The sequence below is a fragment of the Agelaius phoeniceus genome, chromosome 3 (assembly GCF_051311805.1).
Source record: "Agelaius phoeniceus isolate bAgePho1 chromosome 3, bAgePho1.hap1, whole genome shotgun sequence".
NCBI classification, from domain to species: Eukaryota; Metazoa; Chordata; class Aves; order Passeriformes; family Icteridae; genus Agelaius; species Agelaius phoeniceus.
This window is the reverse complement of record NC_135267.1, coordinates 4,552,794-4,578,219: the sequence shown is the minus strand read 5'-3', so window position 1 is coordinate 4,578,219 and position 25,426 is coordinate 4,552,794. Positions and strand designations below refer to the sequence as shown.

At 52.4% G+C, this 25,426-nt stretch overlaps 1 protein-coding gene across 1 annotated transcript; it reads right to left on the bottom strand.

The window, feature by feature from the left end:
* Window positions 1-422: 422 nt before the first annotated feature.
* TRAM2 (translocation associated membrane protein 2) lies at window positions 423-21,118 on the bottom strand. The gene is made up of 11 exons (XM_054629409.2): window positions 20,908-21,118; window positions 13,546-13,609; window positions 10,878-10,987; window positions 10,552-10,668; window positions 8,922-8,980; window positions 8,288-8,372; window positions 8,134-8,204; window positions 7,347-7,451; window positions 7,062-7,220; window positions 5,494-5,666; window positions 423-4,872 (listed from the first exon to the last, which is right to left on the bottom strand). Exons 1-11 carry the CDS (start codon window positions 21,025-21,027, stop codon window positions 4,799-4,801), a joined length of 1,137 nt encoding a protein of 378 aa, XP_054485384.1. The 5' UTR covers window positions 21,028-21,118; the 3' UTR covers window positions 423-4,798.
* Between the last annotated feature and the right edge of the window lie 4,308 nt (window positions 21,119-25,426).

Genomic DNA, 25,426 nt, shown 5'->3' with positions numbered 1-25,426 from the left:
TACAATATAGCTCACCAAAAATATGCGCCTAAACCACATCAGATAAATCATCTCCTACAAATACCCTTATCCTCCACTCCCTCTGATGAAAGCAGCCACAAATAATGAACTCTGGAGCAGCTGCCTGTGCTGTGGACATGGGAAATGTGGGAAGATGAATCCCAGCTGTAAGGGCTTGGGGTGACAGGATAAGGGGGCATGGCTTTTAACTGAAAGAGGATTTAGATTGAATATTGGGAAAAAATTGTTCCCTGTGAGGGTGGTGAGGCCCTGGCACAGGGTGCCCAGAGAAGCTGTGGCTGTCCCATCCCTGAAAGTGTCCAAGGTCAGGCTGGACAGGGCTTGGAGCACCCTGGGATAGTGGAAGGTGCCCCTGCCACATGCACAGCTTAGCAATAATAAAGCATCAGTGGAAACAGCACTGGAAGAATCTATGCCTTTTATTTATTTATTTCAGAAAAATACTTCTGCTGAGTTTATCACAAAAGTCATTGAACAACGAACAACAACAAACAAAATCCGTACAAAAACTGAAGTGACAGGAAAAATGAAACAAATGGGATAAAATACCAGAGACTGTTAATCCCCCCACCCCCTCCAAAATCAGGAAATTTGCACTAAAGCATAAAAATGGAAGAACAGAATTTTTCCTCGAGTTCCTTTGCTGAAGTTTGATCAGCTGAGTTCAACATTTTTGAGGAAAAACTACACACCTCTCCCTGGCTTTTCCAACAGCCATTCTTCCCAGAAAAACCCCACACACAGCTCCAAGGAGGAGGAACAGACCTCACTGCTGGGAATAAAACCTTCTAAACCCACCTTTCATCCCCCATGAAGTTTCCTGGAAGGCTGTAAATCAAACCCAATCATCTCCACCCACTGCTGACACAACCTGGGGTCCATCTACCAAAGGCAAGAGCCTGAGGCTGCTGTAAAGCCCCAGGCACTGCAGCAAAGGCAGGATGGCTCCAAGCTCCCAGAGTCACTGGGAGGCAAGGAGGAGACATCCCAGAGCGACCACACTTCCCTCCAACCAGGAAGCTCACCAAAAACACCTTTTTGTTAAGGTAAAACACTGAGTTGAAGGTAAGGGGACCTAGAGGGGAACTGGAACTTGGCTACTATTAACCCAAACATGATGAGTAAGAAGAAAGAATCCTAAATAACAACAACAACAACAACATAAAACGCAACTGTAATGCCCCATAATGTAAGAGTCACTCAAAAAACTGTATGTGAAATGCTACATCTGTTTTTCCTCCACCCCTTTCTCTTCCCAAGCCCATTCTCCAACTACCTAAGACAAGAAAAGAGAACTAGTGCTGGTATTTCACAGCTCTTCTAGGCTAGGACAGGAAAACACTACACTTCACCCCAAAAACCACAGGCTACTCAATTCCTGACCTCCTTAGGTTGGATAATGGACACAGACTACTAAAGCAGCCTCAAGCCCATGGGAAGAGTGCAATGAATCATGTCCCACTGGAAGTTTTGGATAATCTCCATCACCTTCTGCACTGTGGTGGACAAGAGCTCCTGCTCGGGGTTGGATCTTGGTGTTGGATTAAAGGTTGGACTTTGACGAGTTTGGAGGCATTTTCCAACCTCACCCAACAATTCCATGATGTTTTCTGCAGATGACACAGATGGGGCATGAGAAGAGCATCCAGTAAAAGGAAGTGAGCTCGTGGCATTTCATAGGCAGAGAGGCCAAGGACAGACTGACCACTAAGGGCTTGCAATGAAAACGCTCCAAGAAAAAGCTCTTTGGGCTGAAAGGAAGGCTGGATTTGCTGAGAAATGACAAGGACACAGGAAAAACAGCAGCAGTTACTGCAGGCTTGCAGCCCAGGGATTGTGCTTGCACTACAACACAGGGATAGGAGCACCCCATGGCAGCCCCTCTGATGGAGATGGGATTGCAAACCTCCAGGATGACAGTGGATATTGCCTCACAACAAAGGCTCAGCTCAAAAAAGAACAATCTGCCAGGTTTGGATCTAACAGAAAAGTGAGGATTTCTGAGGACTGTATAAGGGAGGGCTAAAAAAAAAAAAAAAGCCCCATTATCTATAGGTTTAAAAAACCAAAATAATAAAAAGAACACATGGAAATGCTTCAAAAACAAATGTCCCTTTTCCTGGTAGCTCTATCAAAAAGGAAACAGAAAACACATAAATGTAGCATATGTTGTACATACGTAGTAACAAAGGAGGGTGTTCAGCTACTGCTATAGTGCACAGAGAGGCTACAACATAAGGCACTTGGGATACAAAGCATCACCAGCTACTGTACAGAGATAGGATTGTGCAAGTGGAAAAGCTGCCTGAAGCCAAGCAGGCAGGAGGAGGAATCACTCAGCAGCCGTGGTTTTGGGGGGCTCTATGTGTCACCTGCTAACAGAGTCAGCAGCTCGCTGCTGCAAGGCGCCGGCACTGCAGAAAGGCCTGGCTGAGGCTCTGGGGAGGTGCCAGCCAGCAGTCACTCCTGGAGGGCACTGGCAGGGCATGGAAGTGGATGGGAAGAGGCAGGAGAAAGGAGAAACCTCTCACACTCAGCCTTTTCCATGTCCTCCCCAACATAAAGCTCTTTTCCCCCCGATCACGCTGCAATGTGGGTCCTGTTGCTGCCTCTGAGGCAAAAAGTGTCTTATCCTCCCAGCACAGGCTAGGAGGAGCAATGGCAAGGCACCACCAGGGGCTCTGCTCCAGCCTCCTTCCCCAGATCCCCTGAAAACAGGGAGAGCCCTCTCCTGCCAGCATCTCTCACTTGACACTCAAATGTTGTGGGAATTGAGGAACAAGTGGAATTTGACTAACTGTCCTCATGTCCCTGCATGTTTTCTTCCTCCAGTGCCTCCTCAACAAGGAGAGGGGGAGGAAAGGACAAAAGACACCCAGAAAAATGGGGGAAAAACCCAACTCAGCTCAAAGAGGGGCAGAAAATCAACTGTCACCCATTCCTCAAAACACAACTGGTGCGAAGGACAACAGCACCAGCCTCAAGCTGGAATTGCACTTGGAGAGAGAGGAGTTCAGGTGCCCCCAGGGGCTGAGCCAGGGGCACACCAAGGATCAATCCTGGACTGCACATGGACAGCAGCCCAGCTCTGTGTCCCTCTCCTCACCCAGCCAAGGGGACACACCACGAGTCCCCTGCTCCTGCTGTGCCAAGCAGAACTAAAGCTACGGCCGACTTCACTGCACAAGAGGCACCAACAGCAAAGCCCAGCTCAGGAACTGCCCCAGAGGACAGTGTGGGGACAGAGGTGCCACTACTGCTCACCTGCCAAACCTAGCTTGGCGTGGTGCCCCAAAAAGAAGCCCAGAGAGATGGCACTGACCCACGAAACCCCAAGCAGATGCTGCTCCCCAGCAGACTCAGCGAGGGGTGAAGCTGGTGGGATCTGGCTTTCCACAAAACCTCTTGCCAGCACGTGGAGGTGGCAGTGGGCAGAAGCAAGAGGGGAAAGTGGTCTGCAGCAACAGATGGCCTCTGAGGTAGATTTGAGACAACTCCATCTGCCAACAGCTACGTGTTACAAGCCAGGCTCTTCCTAAATGCAAGCTGCTCCTTGCAGCCCCGGCCTCCTTCGCCTTCCTTCCCTGTCATCTCATTCACAGCTCAGAAAGGGATGAAGGGGCTAGGATTTTTGGAAGAAACCCTGGATTTGATAGCACCTTGGGTAGATACAAGCACTGTATCCTTTGGAAACAAAGAGTGAAGCTGGTGGCTGCCGATGGCATGGCTGGACTGGTACGGTAGGGACGAGGAAGGCTGAGGTGACAGCATGAGGGGCACAGTCCCAATGATGCAAAAACCCTTTGCAGCAACCCATTGTCACTTGGATGTGGTCACAAGCAACAAGAACACCAGGTCCAAGAGGCACAGACGAGCTGGCAAAGGGCTGAGCTGACAAGAGCCAGGCCAATACTCAGAGCAGGGCAGGCCTCAAGGATTCTCATGGAACTGAGGATGCTGCTGCCCCTTAACAAAACACTGAGAGCTGCAGAGCCCTGGGCTCAGAACAACCACGGGGCAGCCAAGAGAAACCCAGCTGGGGCAAGCAGAGGCTGGGAGGTGGACCTTCCATATGAAGAGGGAAGTTCTCTCCCTTCTCTGCTGCCCAGCTCACGAAAATTCTCAAAAACAGGGTTCAGAATACCCCAGTTAACCAGAGGTCCACCAGGAGACAAAACAGGGTTGAGCTTCCTCCATCAGACCCTGGTCTCTCTTTGCAGCATCACCATCCTGCTGAGTGCTGGCCAGTTGTGCCCCATCTCACCTGAGAGCACCCCTGAGCCTCAGATCTCACAGCCCCAGCACATTCCCCCAGGAATCTGATCCCATAACACACACTTGGTGCCTTCAAGCTGTCGTGGCCCTGTCCCAGGGGCTCAGGGAAGCACCATGAAGAGAGGGGAGGAACATGCTGTAGGAGAAAAAAGGATTGTTTGGAACCATCTATGATACATTTGTAACCATTTAACCAAAATAACCAAACACTAAAATAGAAAAGGGAAAAAAAAAAAAATTGCACGCTGGTTTATGATCAGAGGAAGGCAAAACCAGGAGGGCTGGAAAAGGTTCCTGTGAGGGGGATGGGAGAAGGGGAACGGGGCCTTTTTGGTTTTATTGCAAACGGTTCACGAGAGCAAGAAAGGAAGGGAGGAGAGCGAGAGACACCTTGGGAAGATGATCCCGAGCCTTTTGGGACGCCGCTCACTCTGAGGAGCAGGAGGAGGGGCTGCTCAGTCCTGGTATCTCGCCCTCCTCCCCAGGAGACAACCCTTGGCTTCTATGGAGACTTGAGCTTCTTGGTGCGGGGTGAGGTTCCGTTCTCTGCTTTCACCACTCCGTTTTCATGGTAACCTGGGGGTGGCAACAAAGGGACATGGAGCTGGTGAGGGCTCTGGAGTGTAATCTGAGGGAGCTGGGGGTGTGTAACCTGGAGAAAAGGAGGCTTGGGAGGGACCTTCTCGCTTGACACAAGTCTCTGACAGGAGGGTGCAGCCAGGTGGGGCTTTGCTCCCAGGGAACAAGGGACAGGACAAGATGAAATGGCTTCAAGCTGCCACAAGGGAGGTTCAGGTTGGACATTAGAAGGAACTTCCTTATAGAAAGGGTGATTAAACATTGGAATGGGCTGCTCAGAGAGGTTTGGAGTCACCACCCCTGGAGGTGTCCAAGGAATGACTTAACGTGGCACTTAGTGCTCTAGTCTGGTTGACACCGTGGTGATTGGACAAAGGTTGGACTCCATGACCTCAGAGGTCTTTTCCAACTTAAACCATTCTGTGATTCTACAGAGAAAGAAACTTTGTCCCTTGCACAAGCCAAACCCTTTATTCTCTCACGATTGTCCCACAGACATGGGGAAACCCCCACGACATCAGGACACTGCTAGGGACACCCTGCACGGGCAGCACCATGCTGGGGGGATGCTGAACCCCAGGGCTGACCCCTCCACAGTGCCACCCTTCCAGCACTCACCCGAGTCCCTCTTGAGCAGCTTGGTTTGCTGCCTGGTGCCAGCGGCGGCGGCGGCGGCTCGCTTCCGACTGCTCTGCTCGTTCCAGTACTCCCTCCAGCGCCGCAGCTGGAAGTGGATGAAGCGCCACATCACCGAGGCCTGGAAGAGGCACACCAACAGCAGCACACTCATTCTGCCAGGGGTGGAGAAGAGGCAGGCTGAGAACACAGCAGCGAGGCCACCCCCAGCCCGGCCTTCCCCCCACACTGGGGGTGGTGGCCGAGGTCCCCCCACGTGGCAGATGCCATCCCTCCAGCCACCACCTCTCTTTTCTGCCACCCCTGAGCCCAGAGCAGCCACCTTCCTTTCCCTCCATGTCATAAGGCTCTCAGGTTTTGATTCATTGATTCTTTCAACTTTAGGGCAGAAATGGATGTGTCACTGGTCAGGGGTATATGTACAAATTACAAACGGGACGGGACTGCTGTGGAACGTGCCTTGAGCTGTTTTATTTTTCAGCATCAGTCTCATTCCATGGTTATGACAATGGGAAGATGCCACCAGCTCACATCTCAGGCAGCAGACTAAGAACTTAATGTTACAACTTACTTTATAAGTTTTTTGACCAATCACACAAAGCAAAAGCATATTGACAGTAGTTCTATCCAACCACTATAAGCACACGTCTCTTTGGTCAAAACAATGCTTGCCCACTTCGAACACAATACCTACTTGTAAACCTGCTAGCTTAGCTCTAATCACAGTTCTACTGTCTCTGAAGCCTGCCTTTACCAGCTTTCCCAAAACCCTCTAATTTTGTAGATTCCCACAGGATGAACAGGATCATCTCAACCAGCACTACCCAAAACAAAGTGGCACAGTCAAGATACGACGTCCCTGGATGATCTAAAGGATCATCCATCATTACCACCTGGAAGGGAGGTAAGAAAGACCCTCAAATCCTCAGGTGTGCCAGCAGTCCTTGGCTTCAAAAAGCTTGAGAATGACCATGCCTGGCAAATTCTGAACTGAAACCACAGCTGCTGCAAGGGTGAGAAAGGCTCCCAGACTTGACAGACTGGAAGGGATGAGGAGCCCATTCTACTCTCTGCTTCCCACATCAACAAGCAGCAAAACATGGCCAAGCAGAAGGGAGAATGCCTTTTCCTTGACCACATCCGTGTAAATGCACTTACAGGTAAAACAGGGAAAGCCTGCAAGCATTTCTCCAACATAGGCTTGCACTTTATAACTTCACTTGATTAACACTTAATTTCCTGACTTTCCCCCTCCGTTTGGGCTCTCTGTAGCCTTTAAACTCCTCCTTGCTTCCTCCACACCCCCTTCAGCTCACTAAGACCTTCCCTAAATGGAATCAGGATCAGATCATCACTGTCTGGATCCCATTTGGATGGAGGTTGGAGCAACCTGGTCCAGTGATGGTATCCATGTCCACAGTAGGCATTGGAACGAGATGATCTTCAAGGTCCCCTCCAATCCAAACCATTCTGGTATTCCATGATTTACAAAATCAGAAAAACCCATGCTGGGATAACACAGAGGGGGAAGACACATAGGACATTCCTACCTGAAGAGAATATTGTTGAAGAGGAAGCTGAAGAAGTTCCCTCTCTCAGGGTCCAGGGCCTGGCTCTCCACACGTGGCAGCCCGAAGCCGATGACCAGGATGTACAAGGTGAGGGTGAAGAGCCTGGTGACCACAAACACCACGGCCCAGACATTAAACCTGCAGGAGGGCAAGCAGAGGTGTGGGCAGGAGCAGCCCCAGTGCTGACCCAGGAGGAGAGAGCAAGATCCAGGCTCTCCTGGGCTCCAAAGGAGGATGGGAGGCACAGGCAGCTCCCCTGCTTACAGCTTCTCATTGTTCTCGTCCGTGAAGTAAACCAGCCGTGCCATGTGGAAGAAGAACTCAGCAAAGTACTGCAACAGCAAGAGGATCAGCCCCAGGCGGGTTAAACTGGCAGAGAAGAGGAAAAAAAAGCATCACTGGGATGGTCAGACTTCATCTTTCAACCTTCATCCTTCAACCTTCATCCTTCAAACTCAGCTGCAGCCTCAGCCCTGCTGTCCATGAGCTGCAGTGCCAGCCCAAAGCCAGACCTCTGTGCAGCAGTGGGGGTAGGACTGCAGGAGGGGAAATCTCTGTCTACAAACCACCAACAAACCATCCAAAACACTGGCAGAGCTGGGATATATCCAACACAAAACCCTATGGCTGGCAAGGCTGCTCTGCTTTTTAGCAGAGAATGGTTTGGGTGAGAAGCGACCTTGAAGATCATCTCACTCCAACCTCCTGCCCTGGACATCTTCCACTGTCCCAGGTTGCTCCAATGCCCATCCAACCTGGCCTTGAACACTTCCAGGGATGGGAAACCCTCTGGACAACCTGTGCCAAGTGCCTCACCACCCTCATAGAGAAGAATTTCTTCCCAATATCCAAATATCTTCTAGTTTAAAACCATTCCCCTTGTCCTATATGCCTGCCTAGGTAAAAAGTCACTCTCCACTGAAACAACCCAATTTATTCCTCCTAAGCCCCTCACCCTACCCTACTGAGGATTCCCAGGTGTTCCCCAGGGCAGAAGCAGCTGCCCAGCCCCATCCCTGGAGTGGGAGGGGATGCTGGGGCAGTGACTCACTTGAGCAGGTAGGCGCCGGCGATGTGCAGCAGGTAGAGCGCAATGCAGCGCAGCTGCCGGGGGATCTCCTCCTGGCAGGGGCAGAAAAGCCAAATCAACCTCTCAGCCCTCTCCAGCCACCCTCCCTCTCCCAAAACTTCCACCTGGCTCTCACCTTGCGGACTTTTTGGAAGTAGAGCTCGGGCAGGGCGTGCAGCCAGTAGGCCAGCTGGCACAGGTAGAAAAACTTCACCTGGTACCTGAAATGCAGGGAGGAGCCACGTGAGCCAGCCCAGGCCAAGGCAGGACCCCAAGAACCTGAGTGCCAGGGCAGCATTGGGCAATCCCTCCACTGTTTTGAAGCCATGGGATTTAGGAGAAATCATTTCAGGGCTGAAATTATTCGTTGAGCCGAGAGAGCCACACACAAAATTTATCCAGATGCTTGTGCTGTGGTCTCTGTGCTCTCAGCAAACTTCACTTTCGTTAAAAACCAAGAAGGAAGGGTCATCTCCCACTACATTTCTGCTGTGAAAAATGAACTGCAAAGAGACTTTCCCAAGGTGATGCAGGAAACAGGCAGGATGAGTAACGAAGCCCACAGGGCCTTCCTCATGAAACCCTCTGGAACACCCCTCCCCAGGCTCACAAATGAGATATCCCCACTGCCCATGGTCTCACTGCAGCATCCTTGCTGCAGGGTGCATGCAGAGGGTGCTGTGCTGTCAGCACCCCACTCCCAGCAGGGAAAACCATGGAGAGGAAGGAAGTGGCCAGCCCCAGAACGAAATGCCCTCACAAGTGCTTACGGCAGATAAACATGCGGGTAGTTTTCCCACAGACTCCGGGGGTTTGAAATGTATCCTTCCTGAAAAAGAGAAGAGAGGCAAGGCTTCACCAAAACAAAACAGGTTATGAGAGGGTGAGCTGATGGTACAGTGAAAGGAGGAACTGGGGATGACACCCAAGCCTTGTCACAGCCTGCAGGAAAAACCATGTTCCCTGTGAGAGCCAAGGCCGAGCTCTGCATCTGTGGGTCTCCAGCAACCCTCAAAAATTTCACCAGGCCCCTTGTTTGGGGGCTGAAAGCTGCTTGCTCAGTTGCACAGAGGGTCCCAAGTTCAGGAGAGGACATTTTGGGGTTTGGAATGCTCTGGAGGTGTAGGGGTGAGATTCCTGTAGCATGGCTCAGGCAGCCATGTGCACGGTCCAGAGGCTTCTTCCCCACTGGCATTTCCAACCCCAGCAGCACTTAAGCAACAAGAAATGCTTCTGAAGAGAAAGAGGAACAGAAAACACCAACAAAAATAACTGGGTATGAATTGGATAGTTTCATTTGCCACCTCTTGCCTTAGAGAATGGGACTCCTTTCTCACTCCTGCCACATGGATGCTGCCCTAGGCTTTGCAAGGAGATGCTGGAATTGGAAATTTGTCCTGCCCAGTCACCCTCATCCATTCCCTGGCTGTCCCAAGACCCTTTTTTTCAGCTAGAGAAGGCCAGGAAAGCACAAGAGTGACCTGCTCTGCACATGTTGGGTTTTTGGGGAACACATCACTTCAGTGTGGGTTATACAGGAGGTTCCAGCCCCACAGCTGCTGAGGGATGGGTCTGGCACTGGGCAGAGGGAGCCCAAAACCAGCAGGATCAACTGTTCTGCCAAAGTTTCCTTCCTCAGAGCCCTATGGGGCAGAGGCAGTGCCAGCAGATCTCTAGAAAAGCTGGCCTTGAAGGGAAAAGTAGTTCTCTAAGAAAGGCTGGCAGGACCCTCTGAGCAGTGGGGAGGCAATCTGCCCCCAAGGATCCATCCCCAGAGCCACTGCAGTCCACAGCTGGACCCCAATGGCTGCAGGGAGCAAAGCATCATCACTTCACACTGCCAAAACAGTCAGATCTCTCCCACACCACTTGCTCTTCCCTCTCCCTTCCTTCCCAAAATGACAGTTTTCCCTCTGAATTCTTTGGGTTGACATCCAAAGGAACAGCAAGGTTTCCTTGTTTTCAAAGATTCCCTCACCATCAGCTTGCCAAGGAAGGAACAATAAAGAGGGATCCCAAAATTCTGCCCATAAGCCCCATGAGCCCACAAAAGGCACCCAGAAACCTCAAGGCACTGAATGTACACAAGGAGGAAAATAAGCTGAGAAAGGCATCAGGTCCTGAAGCAGAGGATGGAGATGATGGAGCCAGGCAGGATTTCTGGGACCCAGCTCCAAAAATATTTCACAGCCCATTTACCTGTGCCTTGTACAATACAGGAGGAAAGATCTCCCAAAAGTGCCTTCAGGAAAGATCCACCACAGCTGAAAACTAAACTGGCTGAAATGTGCCTGTTTTGACCCAGAAGCTGGCTGGGGACTCTGCTGCCAGTGGGATTTTGTGCTCCAGAAGCCACAGTTCCCCCTGGAAACCCAAATGCCAGGCAGCCCCGTGCCTTACCGTCACCACGACGTACAAGCACCAGATGACAGAGGTGAGGTGGAAGGCAACCAGCTGCCCTGACTCATTGAACTTGCTGTGCTTGACCTTGGAGAGATGCAGACGCCTGTTGATTTTCTGGGAAGGAGCAGAGGGAGAGAGAAACAACAAGAAAACATCAGCCACCATCAACTCTGTCTCTCCTCCTCATCCTGAGCAGCCTCCAGGGATGAAGGCTCACTCATCACCACCTCAGCCCCCAGACCACCCCCAGAAGAGCATTTAAGTGCAGAGCCCCCCATGGGATTTGAGGTATTTGAGGACAAAGGACAGGGAATGGTGCTCACATCCAGGGCGTATTCCTGCACCACCGCGTGCAGGATGATGGCGATGAAGATGTAGAAGAGGATGGTGACCAAGTCCTTCAGCCCATAGTGATACTGGACCAGCTCCCCATCTGCAAAGACACCAGAGCAAGGGTCAGACCCCCGTGGCCCAAAGGATTTCCAGGTGAGGGCTCAGTGGGGAGCAGCTTGGATGGGGACACCAGAGAGAGGTCATGACTATGGCAGTGGCCAAAGGGCTCTCTCCAGGGTTAGCTCGTGGCAGACATTGGTGGTTTCCCCTCTTACAGGTACACACCTCAATGGAGGGGACACTGGGGACACTAAAAGCATCCCCCTGCTACTGGGGATAGCTCAGCTGTGGAGATGGGAATTTATCACCTGGAGGGATGAAGACGTGGGAGGCTGAAGCAGGGATCAGGGATGCCCCACTAGAAACATCAGGGCTTGGGATAGGATTTCCACCCCCTCAGTTATGATTTAACATTTCCTTATGATCTCCCACTCCTCCCTGAAAACTGCTGGAGCGGGATTCAGATGCCTACGTGCAGATGCCTTCTGCTATTCAGGGATCTGAGGCAGCAGCACAGGGCTGGTGGATTAGATATAAGACCCACAGGGGGCTGTGCTCTTCTGGAGCAACAGGAGACCCAGCAGCACCCAAAATATCCCAGACATCTGCATTTAGGTGACTATTTTCAGCCCTGAAGCTTATGGGAAGAAGCAGAGTTGGGAAGGCTGCAGTATCATCACAAGAAGCTCAGCCCACTCCTGGCTGCTGCTCTCCCTCACCCTGATCCAGTCTGTCCTCTCCTGATACCAGTGCTGGGAAGAGACTGCTCTGTCACCAGCCCTGCCTACCCTAAACAAAGCTTCATTCCAGATTTCTAAGATTTGAACAGGATTTATGAACACACCTGGCAAAAGGATATGAAAACGCTCTGTCCTTAGGAGCCCCCAGTGCTGCGCAGACCCAGAGGTTAAAATGGTGCCTGCATCCCAGAGCAAGGTAAAAGACAAAATTGCAAGGCCAAAAAAAATAATATCATATTCATGTGCTCTGCCTCCTCTCTCCAGGGCACCTCTAGCAGGAGCTGTGGGGGATGTGGGAAAGCCTTGGAAAAATTTAGATTCCTCCCAAGAAGCCGCTGCAGTAAGGTCTCTCTCCCCACTAGTCCATGCCCTATATTGATACCCCAGTACCTGGTCCTGGGGAGGTGCTTCTGTGCCCCCTGGGACTTCTCATATCATGAAAGAATATATCCCAAAAACCAGCAGCAGAAGCTGTCTGGACTGTGCCACAGGGGAGAAGGGACCACAATTTAATCTGGAAGCTGCATGATTCCTTCAGCCATAACCAAAGCCTTTAAGGGCAGAGCTTTTATCTTCCACATGTCTGCCTCTCTGCAGCTCCCCTAATCCCAACCCTGCTCTTTCTCTGGATGATTACTCAAACACTCCCAATTAACTGCAGTTTTCTGCCACCAGGCCAAGCTTTGTGCCCCAGGCATTTGGCTCATCCCGAGCCCAGGCCTTTACCCAAAGCACCTCCTGCTGTCTCCAGGCCAGTGCCCAGATCCCTGCCAGATCCAGAGGGGCTCTGAGCCAGGAAGGCAGAAACCAGCAGCCAAAATAGGAATAATAGAGGCTGAGCCTCCTGGCTGGGAGCTGGGACACCTCCTCTGGTCCATCTACTTCTGAGCTGCACCAGCTCACAGCCTCCTGGAATTTACTCCCTGTGAATCAGGGATGCTGTGCACTGTTGTAGACATCTTTTATGAAAAATCCTTTCCTTAGGATTTTTCCTCCTAAGAAGCTGAGAGGCCTCAAGAACAAAATGTAAGCATTGATTATCTTCTGCTGTGGAATGCAACAGGTGGATTTTTGATTGGCCCATGTTGGTTGTTTCTAATTAATGGCCAATCACAGCCCAGCTGGCTCAGACAGAGAGTCCGAGACAGAGCCTTTGTTATCATTCTTGCTTATTCTATTCTATTCTTAGCTAGCCTTCTAAAGAAATCCTTTCTTCTATTCTTTTAGTATAGTTTTAATGCAATATATATATAATAAAATAATAAATCAAGCCTTCTGAAACATGGAGTCAAATCCTCATCTCTTCCCTCAACCTGAGACCCCTGTGAACAGGGTCAGAGTGCACCATGTCCATCTCCACACCCTCCCCTCCCTCCAGGTGCCACCCCCAAAAATCAGCAGGACAGGGGTGACATGCACAGCCCCTGCTGCTTGGCAAAGAGGTAAATCCCTCCTGCTCCTCAGGGGGACAAGAAGCTGCTCCAGGCAGGCAATCACACAGCTGGATCCTGCCTGAGCAGGCTTGGGGCACACCCTCACCCTGCAGGGAGCACAGAGTGGCCTGGCCGTGGCAGAAAGAGGAAGGAAGCCCCCAGACTCCCTGGAAAGATTTCTTCCCAACCCTGGCTGCATGAGACATGATCAAAGTGCTCTGAGCCACTCAAACTTTGTTTCTTCCAAAAATATCTTATTTTTAACATCTCTGTCAGACTGCATTTACTGCCAGACAAGACCCTGAGCAGTTGATGAGTCCAGGGTGAGCCCAAGGCAGCTGGGAGTGAGGATGTGGGGCAAACCAGACTCCTCCCTCTTCTTGGGAGGAATCCAAGCTTCTTTGTGGAGCAGAGGCATCTCTTACCTGCTGTAGGCACACTAACATTGTACTGAGGTAAGATGAACAGGAAGGCAGTCTTGGCTGTGACCTGTCAAAGACACAGAGGGGAGAAGAAGCAAATCAGTTGTTAAATCCATTCCTCTGAACCATTTTTTTTTTTGTCCCATCACAATGGGAAAGGTAAATCACCCAGGGAGATGTGCCAGCACCAGCTTCACTTGCAGAAACACAGAACCTCGCACTGGTCACCCACAAGATCCCAGGTGCATGGCCAAAAAGAGAAAAAAAAGCCTGGGATGAGGTATCAGGACATCCAAAACTCAGGGCTGTGCTGCTCACTTTTCATTTATTGAATCATAGAATCGAATCACGGAATATCCTGAGTTGGAACAGACCAAAAAGATCATGGAAATTCCACTCCTGTCCCTGCACAGGACACCCCAAGAATCCCATCCTGTGCCTGAGAATGTTGTCAAAACCCTTCCTGAACTCTGTCAGGCTTGGGGCTGTGAACATTCCCTGAGGAGCCTGTTCAGTACCCAGCCACTCTCTAGGGTGGAAAAAACCTAATATTCAACCTAAACCTTTCCTGACACAGCTCCAGCCACTCCCTCTGATCCTGTCATTGATCACCAGTGAGGTGGCCATTGACTAAATTGCTTTGAATTCAAAGGAATTTAATTTTGCTGCTCCTCCCCAGCAGCAAAGCAGGAGGCTTTGTGGGGATGGGGCAGAGCATCCACCCCACAGGACACCCCAAAACTGCATTTCTGAGACCAAAGCACCCTCAAACTGGGGCCACAGTAAAATCCAGTGCACAGACACCCAACACCAAACATGTCTGCATCCCACCCCTGGCATCAGGTCACCAGATTTTCCCTTTCCTGTGGCTCCCAGACAACCCTCCAAGGCTTCACAAGCACCCATCCTCAAACAAAACCATTCCCAAAAAATCCTGTGCCTGTCAAACACTGACAGAGATGAGCTGCATTTCACACAGACATGGCTGCCACTGCTTCAGAGCTGCAGGATATTAAAATCCCAGCTGGAAATTGCTCCACAGCTTGTGGGGGAGACAGGGGGACTTTGCCAAGCGTTCCCATCCTGCCACCATCAGCATTGAGCAACCAGTGCAGGCAGCCCCAGCTCAGGGACAGCAAACTCCATGGTGTGTTTTTGTGATGTTTGGGGATTTTATTACTTTTTCCACTGAGAAAAAAGAAAAAAAAAAGGAAATCCCACATGTAGTGCTCTGTTTGTGGAGGAGTAGATGCAGGAGATGGAGACCATGGGCAGAGTTTGGGGTGGGAATGGAAAAAGTGCATCGCCTGGCCTCAAGCTGGCTGAGGGAGACACTTCTGGCTCCTGCAGACCTTGCTGGATGGGAAAGCCAAGTTGCTTCATCCCAGAGCTGTAAAGCACATCCAGGACTGGAGTTTACATCCAAACCTTGCCACAGGCTGGCACAGGGCATGAAACAAAAGGCATGGAGCCAGTGGTGGCTGTGGTGCTGCAGGGATGGGCGGCCGTGTCGCGGACGTGCTAAAGGCAGCAGGCACTGATGGATTTGCAGCTCCCCGAGTACCTGGCTGACATCCATTGCTATAAACAGCTGGAAACAAGACATCATCTCCAGGTAAAGCTTCCTAACCTGCTGGAGAGGACACAGGCCAGAGCTGTGAGTCCAGGAAAATGGCCCCAGAGTATCTCCAGGGTAGGAAGCAATGCCTGGACAGAGCTCAGCCCCAGCATAGGTTCCAATCCTGATCTTTTTCTTTTTCCTGATCTTCTTTCCCAGAGCACCTGGTAGAAAGGTTCCTCCATCAAGCAATGCTTTGTCCCATCTCCACACCTGCCTTTGCTTCCTGTGGGCTGCAGAACCACCAGGATCTTTGGAGCCATCCCAGCACCCCCACCTTTCCTTACAGAGGGGGAGCAGGTTGCTTCCTAAAGCCTCAGTGAAATATTTTGACAACCAAAGACAAATGTAACCTCCTAGATGGAGGCACCTGCAAGGCAAAAAACAGGTTTCCTTGGCTTGGGAAATAGGGATGAGCACCAGGGATGGCAAAACCTTTCAGAGCCTGCCTTGAGCATTTCACAAGCAGCCAGGGAAAGCAGAAGTTTGGAGTGGGAAGAGCAATGTGAGGATTATTCAGAGGCACAAGACTTGCTCTGAAACTGGATGCTGATATGGAAAAAGAAGTGCTGGGCACACTTCTGCCCTGCAGGGCAGTGAGTAGAGCCAAAGCTGCCCCTAAACTGCTACTGGCAGGGGCACAATTCATGGAATCATAGAATAATTTAGGTTGGAAAAGTCCTCTAAGATTATGGAATCCAGCTGTTCCCCCAGCACTGCCAAGCCCACCACAAAACCATGGCCACAGGTGCCACATCTGCAGAAGTTCTGAACAATTCCAGGGATGGTGACTCCATGACTTCCAGCCTGTTCCAATCCCTGACTGCCTTTCCAGCAAAGACATTTTCCTCATATGCAACCTAATCCTTCCTGGCACAACCTTTTAGAGGGTGGGGGAGAGATTTGTCTCCATGGGACACACAGAGCAGGGACCATGTAGCAAACACTGTATATTTATTTCTCATCCACTCCCTGGCCTGCATGAAGGGCACCTCTATGCAGAGGGAGATGTTCCTCATCCCAGCCTCATCCTGCCTTTCATGAGGGATGTGGCACTTGGGGACATGGATTAGTGGTGGCCTTTGCAGTGCTGGGAGAATTGCTGGAGCCAATGACCTTAGAGGGTTTTCCCTACATTAATGATTTTATGGTTCTGTGTGCCTGAACCAGGTAAATTTGGGAAGCAGTTGTTCTGGGAGCTCTCTACAGCCATGAAAAAGGAACCACATCCTCAGCAATGAGTGGCTTTCTGCTGGTTAAAGCCACTAACTCATGGACCAAAGTGCAGATGGATGATAAAGAGGCAAAACTCAATGTGTCCACCAAGACCAGAGTTTCCTGAGATGCCTGGATCAGGCAGGATAGGGATGAGGCTGTTTCTCATGGCCAGAAACCAAATCAGCACATCCACCTTGCAGCCCAGGGTGGCAGAGCAAAAGATAAAGCCAAGCAATCCCAGCACTATCACACATTTACTGTCTACCACCAGGCATTTAATCCCTGATAATGTGGTGATTGGAAAAATCCACCTCCCTCCCTAGCCTGGAGATTGCTGCCTAATACAGAGCAGCAAAGCTCTCCCAATCCTTTTTTAGATCCCAGAATGGTTTGGGTTGATAGGGACCTTAAAGATCATGTTCCAACCCCCTGCCATGGGAAGGGAGACCTTCCACAGAGCAGGGTGCTCAGAGCCCCACCCAGCAATTTAGAAGATGCTGTTTTTACCCTGGCCATGAAATGCTCCTCATAAAAATCCCAACTCCACTTGTTCAGATGTGCAAGTGGCTTTTAAAGAGGTGTCTAAGCACACACATCCAGGCAGTTTAGCACTTCTCCCAGAAATTACCCACTGCAACTCTCAAACACTAATATTTTCAGGAATGAGGGATAATTTTTGAGCATCCTTCCCCAGCACACTCCATAAACTCCTGGAACAGCTTGCCCAGATTGGTTGTGGACTCCCCATCCCTGGAAGTGTTCAAGGCCAGGTTGGACAGGGCTCTGAGCAATCTGGTCTAGTGGAAGTTGTCCTTCCCATGGCAGAGGGTTGGAAAGAGTTTTAAGGTCCCTTCCAACTCAAACAATTCCAAGATTCTATGAAACACATTTCTCTTCTCCAAAACCTCATCCCAGTGGGATTTGCCTTCACCACAGCCAGGAACCCCCAGGCATGCCACCCTCCCCATGGTCCTGCTTGAGTTAAAGCCATTCTAGAAGAAAGCAGCAGCTCCAAACCTCTGGTGGGGGAGGCTGGGGGAGTTTTCTGCAGTCTGAGCTGGGAAAATATTTCCAGGGCTTGAAAAACAACTCAGACTAATTACAGACAAAATGCTGTCCAAAGGCTTTTCTCACAACTTTGGGTTTCTTTTTCCCAGAGTTTATTGAAAGACAAACTTGCTCATGCACAGTATGGATTGACACAGGCCCTATATGTAAACTAAAGCCCAAACTTTGGACCAAAGCCTTTCAAAGTAAACATCTGGCTTTGACAAAAAGCCCTTCCCAAGGGCGGTGCAGCCCCTCTGCCCCCACAGACAAACTCATCCCCCAGCATGACACTATTTCCACTGCCTCACCCTCCCTCCTGTTTATTCCCTTTTTAAAAGTAAACCTAAATACTGTGCTTTTTTACCTTTTTTCCACTCTTCCCAGCACTCAACACTTACATCCCCCACATGCCTCGGCTCCTACATCTGGCAAAGACCAGGGGAGGCAGGAATGCATTTTGTTTTCCCTCATTAACAATGGGAAGGCCTTAATTTTTAGAGTACTACAGAGGGGACTGGGAAGGGGAAAGTATATTTAGCAGGAAGCCTGGAAATAGCAGCTCATTCGTCAGCTGCCTTCTCCTGAGTGTCACAACTCTGAGCCTGGGAGCCCGTGACTCACATCCCACGATCTGCACAGAGGGAAAGCCCAGCAAGGGCATGGAACCGCTGCTAAAACAATGGTTTATAGCTTTATTTCATCACCCCAGGCATAAGACTGAGCCTCAGTGTCCCCACATTAGAGATTACAACAGCAGCCCTCATCTAATATAGAAACTTCTCCAAAATCAGCCAAGTTTTCCCCAAACCTGATCAGGCACCATCCCTGGTGGGACACAGGTTAAACCCAGCCTGGCCTTTGCTTCATTTTTCTGCAAAGCAGGGTGGAAAAAGATATGCAAAGTAATTTCTGCATGAGGATGGGAAGCACCTGTTTCACGTTTCTATACAGACTCACTAAAAATAGTTTTAAACAAAAAAAAAAAAAAAAAAAAAAGAGGTTTTTCTTTCTGGGCTCCAACAGCCGCACACACGCGGCAAAATCCCTCTCTGGCATCAGGCAGCTGCACAACCAAGTGTGTTTTCACACCCTGAAGGCTTAGGGCTGGCTGGGAAATAAAAACCCTTTGTAGTGCCCAGCTCAGGACAGCTCTTTTTGGGGAAACTCCCTCCAAGCCTGGGGCTTCCCTCCCAGAGCAATGCAATGATCCCCAAAAACACACACAACACTGAAATAATCAAATTATCTGGAACAGCAATGAGCAGCCTCGTGTCACCAAATCCCATCATGACTGGCACCTGCTCCCTGCCACAGAGGAATTACCAGCTTGGAGAATCCATGTGGATGGGGAAAGGTTGTGCATCCAAAAAGATGCTCAAGGTGCAGCTGATGCTGCGCTTGAGCAGTGGGAGACCCGTGGCAGCCCCACAGCATCACCCCAAGCAGGGTGCTGGAGCAAGGAAGCAGTCAGCTCCTGAGGGATGCCTGGGAAAAGGTTAAAAACCTTATTTGTGTCTTCCCAAAAAAACCTCCCCTGCAGGAAACGGCCTATTGTGAGCAGGATTCGGCCTCTTCCGCTGGGCCTGAGCTTGGCTGTGGCCACTGGCACTGGGGAAGGTGCAAGCCTGGCTGCAGGGTGGGAAGCAGGGATGACAGGAGAAGGAGGGGAAGCAACAGTGACAGGTCCTCCTCAGCATGGCAAGGGATCAGAGCTGCCACCAAAACTCACCACAGAGGTGGCACAAACAGGCATGGATGGTTTGCAGGGATGGGCAAGAGCAGAGGCTGATCTCCCCTCCAGGGGAAAACAAAGCAGAAGGAATAAATGTGATAATAAAATAAAAGTAAACTGAAATACCCACAAGGACCAAGAGCTGTCCCAAGCCCCATGCCAAGGGATGATGCTGCCAGCCACAGGGAGCACTGGAAGCCACCCTGGCATGGCAAGCTCTGTCTCCCTAGGTCTGCTGGAGAGTAGCAAACTGCTGCCTTCAGCATCCGAGGGAGATTTAATTAAAATACATTAAAAAACCACAGATACACCACAAATCCCTCCCTGCTGTCACCTCCACGGGGGGAGGTTCATCATTGTTTAGAACTGCCCTCACAGCACCGTATCAACCAAAAGCACCACAGCAGCAAGCCCAGGTACCACTTCACCAGGACAGGGCTCCCAATATGCAACAAACCCATCTGCAGGGAGAAACCCAGAGACAGAGATGCAACCTCAGCAGCATTTTCTTTTTAAAGTACGAGTATGAAACTTGCAGCCCAACTTTGCAGCATTTGCATGTGGCTTTGGAATACAGTTGGCCCTCCTGGGTCGGTTTTGAAACCCTTAAATAAATATACATACATGCACAAGGACGTCGAGAAGGGTTCGAGTGCTCTAAGAGACTCGTTCATTCAATGAGTTCGCAGTAAAAAAAAAAAAAAGAGGGGGATAGAAAAGCAAGGGGGTGCCAGCGGGGAGGAATTAAGGAAATGGATTTCCTCCTCCTGCGATTTGCTACAGAAGGAGCCTTTCCTCCCTCGCCAGGCCCCCCGGCCACCCCTTTCCCATCCGGATTTGCTTTGAAACGTGGCAGTGCCGAAGGGGAGGGTTCAGCGGGGGAGGCGGGGGGGTCCCGGCCGGCGGTGCCGCTGACCAGGGCCCGCTGCTCGGTGCGGGATGCCCGGAGCCAGGCACGGGGAAAGCGGGCGGACAGGGAAGGAGCCGGAGCAGCGGGAGGGACGGAGCGGCATTCCCGGCATGGCCGTGGTGGGACAGGGGCCTTGCGGGGGTCTGCGGCCACCCCGGCAGGGGGAGGAATGCCGGGGATGCCTGCCCGTGGCTCAGCGGGATGGGAAAGGCCGGGGAGCCGCTGCCCCAGGCCCGGGAGCCCCCGGCGCTCGTCCCACGGAGCGGGGATCAGCGGGCTGCGGAGAAAACACCTGGAAAAGGGCTACTGTTAAAGAAAAAAAGGGGGAAAAAAGGAAAAAAAAATTTCTTCAATTTCCAAGAGCTGGGAATATCAGACAAAGCTTGGCTTCTGGCTTGATGCGCCCCTCAGCGCTCGGGACATCCCGGCAGCTGCGGTGGGTTCGGGGCAGGGGTTTTGACACCCCCTGTGCTCCCCCTCCCCAGGCAGGGACCCCCGGCAGAGCTGGAGCGGGGGCAGAAGGATGTGAAGGATGTGCCACCCCTAAAGCCAGCAGCAGGCTGGGTCCCCGCGGCGATGTGGGGAACCGCTCCGGTGCCGGGTGAGCGATGGGGAATGAATGGGGCGGCACTCTGAGCCCAGACCCAGGGGTCCCGCACCCCACAGCCCCCTCCCCGGACGGGATGAGGGCACCTGGGCCGGGTGGGGACCCTCCCGAGCTGGGACCGCCCCAGGAGGGGACACCCCATGCAGACCAAGGTGGGGGTCACCTCGTCCACGGGGTGGGGACACTCGGACAGCCGGTCCCGGCGGGGGGCGATGGCGGGGGCGTCTCACCTCGAACATGAGGGCGATGAGGACGCTGAGCACCAGGCAGAAGCCGATGTCGGCGTGGTTGTGGATGAGGAACTCCTGGCTGAAGAGCGGGTGGCTCTTGGCCCGCCGGCGGAAGGCCATGGCCGGGGCCGAGCCGAGCCCAAACTTCCCCGGGCCCCGCGGAACTTCGCGGAGCGCCGCGATGGCCCCGCGCAGGCGCCGCTGCCTGAGCCCTCCCCGCGCCCGCCCGGCTCCGCTCGGCCCCGGCGGCGACCCCGCCCCGGCCCGCACCGGGACCGGAGCCGGCACCGCCCCGATCCACACCGGGACCGGACCCGGCACCGCCCCGGCCCGCACCGGGAACGGGACTGGCACCGCTCCGATCCACACCGGGACCGGACCCGGCACCGCCCCGATCCACACCGGGACCGGACCCGGCACCGCCCCGGCCCGCACCGGGAACAGCACCGGCACCGCCCCAGCCCGCACCGGGAACGGCACCGGCACCGCCCCGATCCACACCGGAACAGCACCGGCACCGGCGCCGCTCCGACCCACACCAGGACCGGGCCGGCATCGGCACCGACCAGCATCGGGGCCAGCACCGGGAACCGGCACCGCCCCGACCCGCATCGGGACCGGCACCGGCGCCGCCCGCACCAGGACCTGGCCACGGAGCCGGATCTGCACCCAGCCACGGACCCGCACCCAAACCGAGACCCAGCACCCGAGCTGGACCAGACCTGGGCACAGACACGGACCTGGACCCAGCCCCAGCACCGGCACCAAACCTCAGCCCAGCCCTGGACACGGACCCGGCACCGGCCCCGCCCCGGGACTTGGACCCAGCGCACGATGGAAAGCTCGGATGTGGACCCAGACCGAGAGCTGAGACCTGACACTTGGTGAGGACACAGACATGGACCTAGACCAAGCCCCAGACCTGGATCCAGTCCTGCTCCAGCTCAGCATAGCCCTGGACCTGGCACTGAACCAGGACCCAGCACCCAGCCCAGTGCCAGACAGAGAACCCAGCTCTGGTCACAGCTCCTGCTTGCCCCACACACACCCTAGCACTCCACAGCGGGTGGAGGCACACACTGGTTTTGGCGCCCGCCTCACATCTGTCCCCTGGTGCTGTGCACATCTGGACAGCCACCAACGCTTGAACCCGCCTGTTGTGAATGTGGGGATGCACACCTGCATCTGCACCCACCGACTGTTTGTGTGCAGCCAACCTCCCAGCTCTGCACCCACCTCTGCACCCACCTACCATGCACATCTGGGCTCCCATGCACCCAGCACCCACCTGTGTCCCAGCACCCACCCCCCTGTGCACACCCTGCAACCCCCTGACACCTTGCTCTGCATCCCACAGTCCCCGTGCTGAACCCCAAATGTCCCTCATTAACCAGGGAAAGGCCGGAGGTCCCTTCTCTATCCCACCCCCTTCCCAAAACCACACCCCAGCTCGATCTGGGGGTGTAGCAGTGGGGACAGAGACCATCTGAGCAGGTCTCCATAGCAAAACAGTGGAACATTTGGTGTTATTTATTGAAGTCAATCCCTAAAATCCCCCCAAAGCTCCTCAGGGAGCTCCAAGGACATGAGAGGAGCAGACAGGGCCCTTTGGTGGCTTTGCTTAGGAAAATCAAGGTATAAACAGCGTTTTGATTTGAAAGATCTCCCTGCAAGCAAAATACGGATCATTTTGCTTCCAGAATCTTGTTCAGCTCCTCCAGCATCCCTGGATCCCCACAGATTCCTCACAGATCTGTCCTGTGTCCAGTAAGGATGGATTCACAGGAGGGAGAAAACACTGTTCCAGCACATCTGAGAGAGCTGAGCCATCTCAAACCTGGTGTTGAGAGCACAAAGCATTTTCCTCCAGCCAAATCCAGCTGGGGAAGCAGAGTCCCTGGGTTCTCATTAAGCACTCAGTCCTATTAGGCAAGTCCTGATTAGCTGGGCTCACCCTCTGCTCCCCCCCTCTGTGGTATTGTTTAGCCTTGGAGCCATGGGCACAGAGCTGCAGCCTGGGCCCTGCCTTTTACAGGAACACTGAAGGCACCAGAAAGGGATTTGCAGCAAACCAAATTTAATTAAAGGGGGAAAAAAAATAACCAATGTTTCAGCTTGGGGAAAAAAAAAAACCAAACAGACAAATAACAACAGCCCCGGGGCAAATAATTCTATTTTCTTTAAGGTCCAAGTATTGTGGCTCAATGTTGTTGGAAGTGAAAAGATGGTTTTTCTGGGGAAATCTTTTTTGATGAGGGGGGTGGGGAATGGGGTGGTGTTACATCATTTTGGAGCTGGAGGGAATGTTTTTCTCAAAACCAGGCACCCATGGACAATGCTCAGAAATTGGGCTGCTGGAAGGTGAGATCCCAGCAGGGCTGGGCCAAGGCTGCTGCTCCACACTGTTGGTACAACTCCATCCTGCTTTATTTTATTTCACCTTGAAAGAGGGACAAGAGTGACAAGCCAAGGGGACAGTGCCAGCAGTCAGGACAGCCACGTTCCCAAGCCCAGGCACTCGCCTGGGTATTGTTTAATTTCTTAGGGACGTAGCCTCTGTTCCTGCCTGATTGCTCCTTTCTCCAGATCACCAGAGTGGCACAGCCAGTTCTCCTGGGGAGCCCTTGGGTCACTCCCTGCATTGTCAAAATTCATGCTTGGTTCCTGCTCCCATGTTGCCCTTGAGAGCTCCTCTCACCTGTGGCATTGAGCTCTCCTGGGCTGGGACATGACCCTCCACCTCTCTAAAGTGATGGAGAGGGTTTCCTTAAGAAACAAAATGGAAAACAAAAGGTTCACAGGAGGCAAATGAACAGAAATTTTCTATTCCAGAGCAGGCAAAAGCACTGGACAATCTGTCCAAGTGGGATGGAGATATCCCCTTGCTCAAGCCCTTCAGGAGGGTGGTTCAGCCCAGACATTGGTGATGAGACCCCCAAAAGCTGGGCAGATCCTGGTCTAGCTCAGGATCATTCCTCATCCGAAAACAGTTTCATGGGAGATGCTGCAGAAGGAGCAGAGGATCTGCCCAGGTCTCCTCAAGCATTTGGGGCATTTGAAGATACCATCAGCAGGTTGCCTGGAGCAGCTGGTCCATTGCCCCTCTGCCAGCTGCAGTTTTCCAGGGTTTGGACTGGCCCAGGCATCCGTGTTGCTCCACACAGAGCAGTGACCTGGGATTTGTGGGATTTGTGCACCCCAAGGCTTGATCTGAGGACAAACCAGAGTGTGGAGTAACCAGGTCACCCCCCTGGGCACAGCTCCAAGGATACAGCACTAAAATCAGGACCCAGCACCATGGTGGTGACAGCTGGAGCCACTTCTACCAAAGCCCCAGGGTCCCCTTGTGCATCCAGTGTGATCTGGGGCATCTCCCCTCACACACACCTTTGGACATGAAGGCACCATGGGATATTTACAGGTCAATGACTCTTCTCCTGAAGAGGGCAAGACCCTGACAGTGATTTTCAAACATTCCCCGTGGCCCAGTGATGCCTGGGAAGTAAAAGGAGATGCCCACAGCCATGGTCTCATTCCTCCAGGAACTCACTGTGCACTCCACCTCCAGTGTCCCAGAGCTCCCCATTTCATTCCCACTGGCTCCCAGTGCAATGCCACAGCAGCATCAGTCCTGCACCTCCCTCTCCTCTCCACTCATCATCCCTGGAGGGACTCAAAAGTCGTGTGGATGTGGCACATGGGGACATGGGTTAGTGGTGGCCTTGGCAGCGCTGGGGAATGGTTGGACTGGATGAGCTCAGAGCTTTTCCAGCCTTAATGATTCCATAACACAGGCACTGGAGGTGTATCTGGAGCTTGAGCAGCATCTCCCTCTGGTGGCAAAGGGACAAGAAGTTTTGGGGAGAAACTCCTCCCCAGTGTGATTTTCTCAGTATGGCAGCATTGGGGAAAATCTGGAAGTGCACCAGGTCATTGGGCCACAGAAGATGGGAAGGGTGGGGGAGGGTGTCTGAAGCTGTGATTTGCTGCTGGAGTCCTCCTACTTCAAACAGGGCTTTAGAATTCACTAAAGAATAGGTTTAGATGGGATACAGGGAAGAGATCCTTCCCTGTGAGAGTGGTGAGGCTCTGGCACAGGGTGCCCAGAGAAAGCTGTGGTTGTCCCATCCTTGGAAGTGTCCAAGGCCAGGCTGGATGGAGCTTGGAGCAACCTGGAATGGTGGAAGGTGTCCCTGCCCATGGCAGGGGATTAGAATGAGATGATCTTTAAGGTCCCTTCCAACCCAACCCATTCTGGGATTCTCTGATTAAATACAGGTTATTTCTACAGGCAGAGACCTGTGGCTCAGTGCTGGGACTGTACCAGCAGGCAGGACTTGGACCCTGGGTGCAACAGGGCTCTCACACAGGCTGGAAGCCCTTAAGGACAGACAATCCATATTATCCCACCTGATTTCACATTGCTCCCAAGGAGAAAGTGAAGCATGGCTCTCCTGTGACCAACTCTCATCATCAGGGAGCAAAGCTGTGGGAACACAGCCCTCACACAAACACCCTC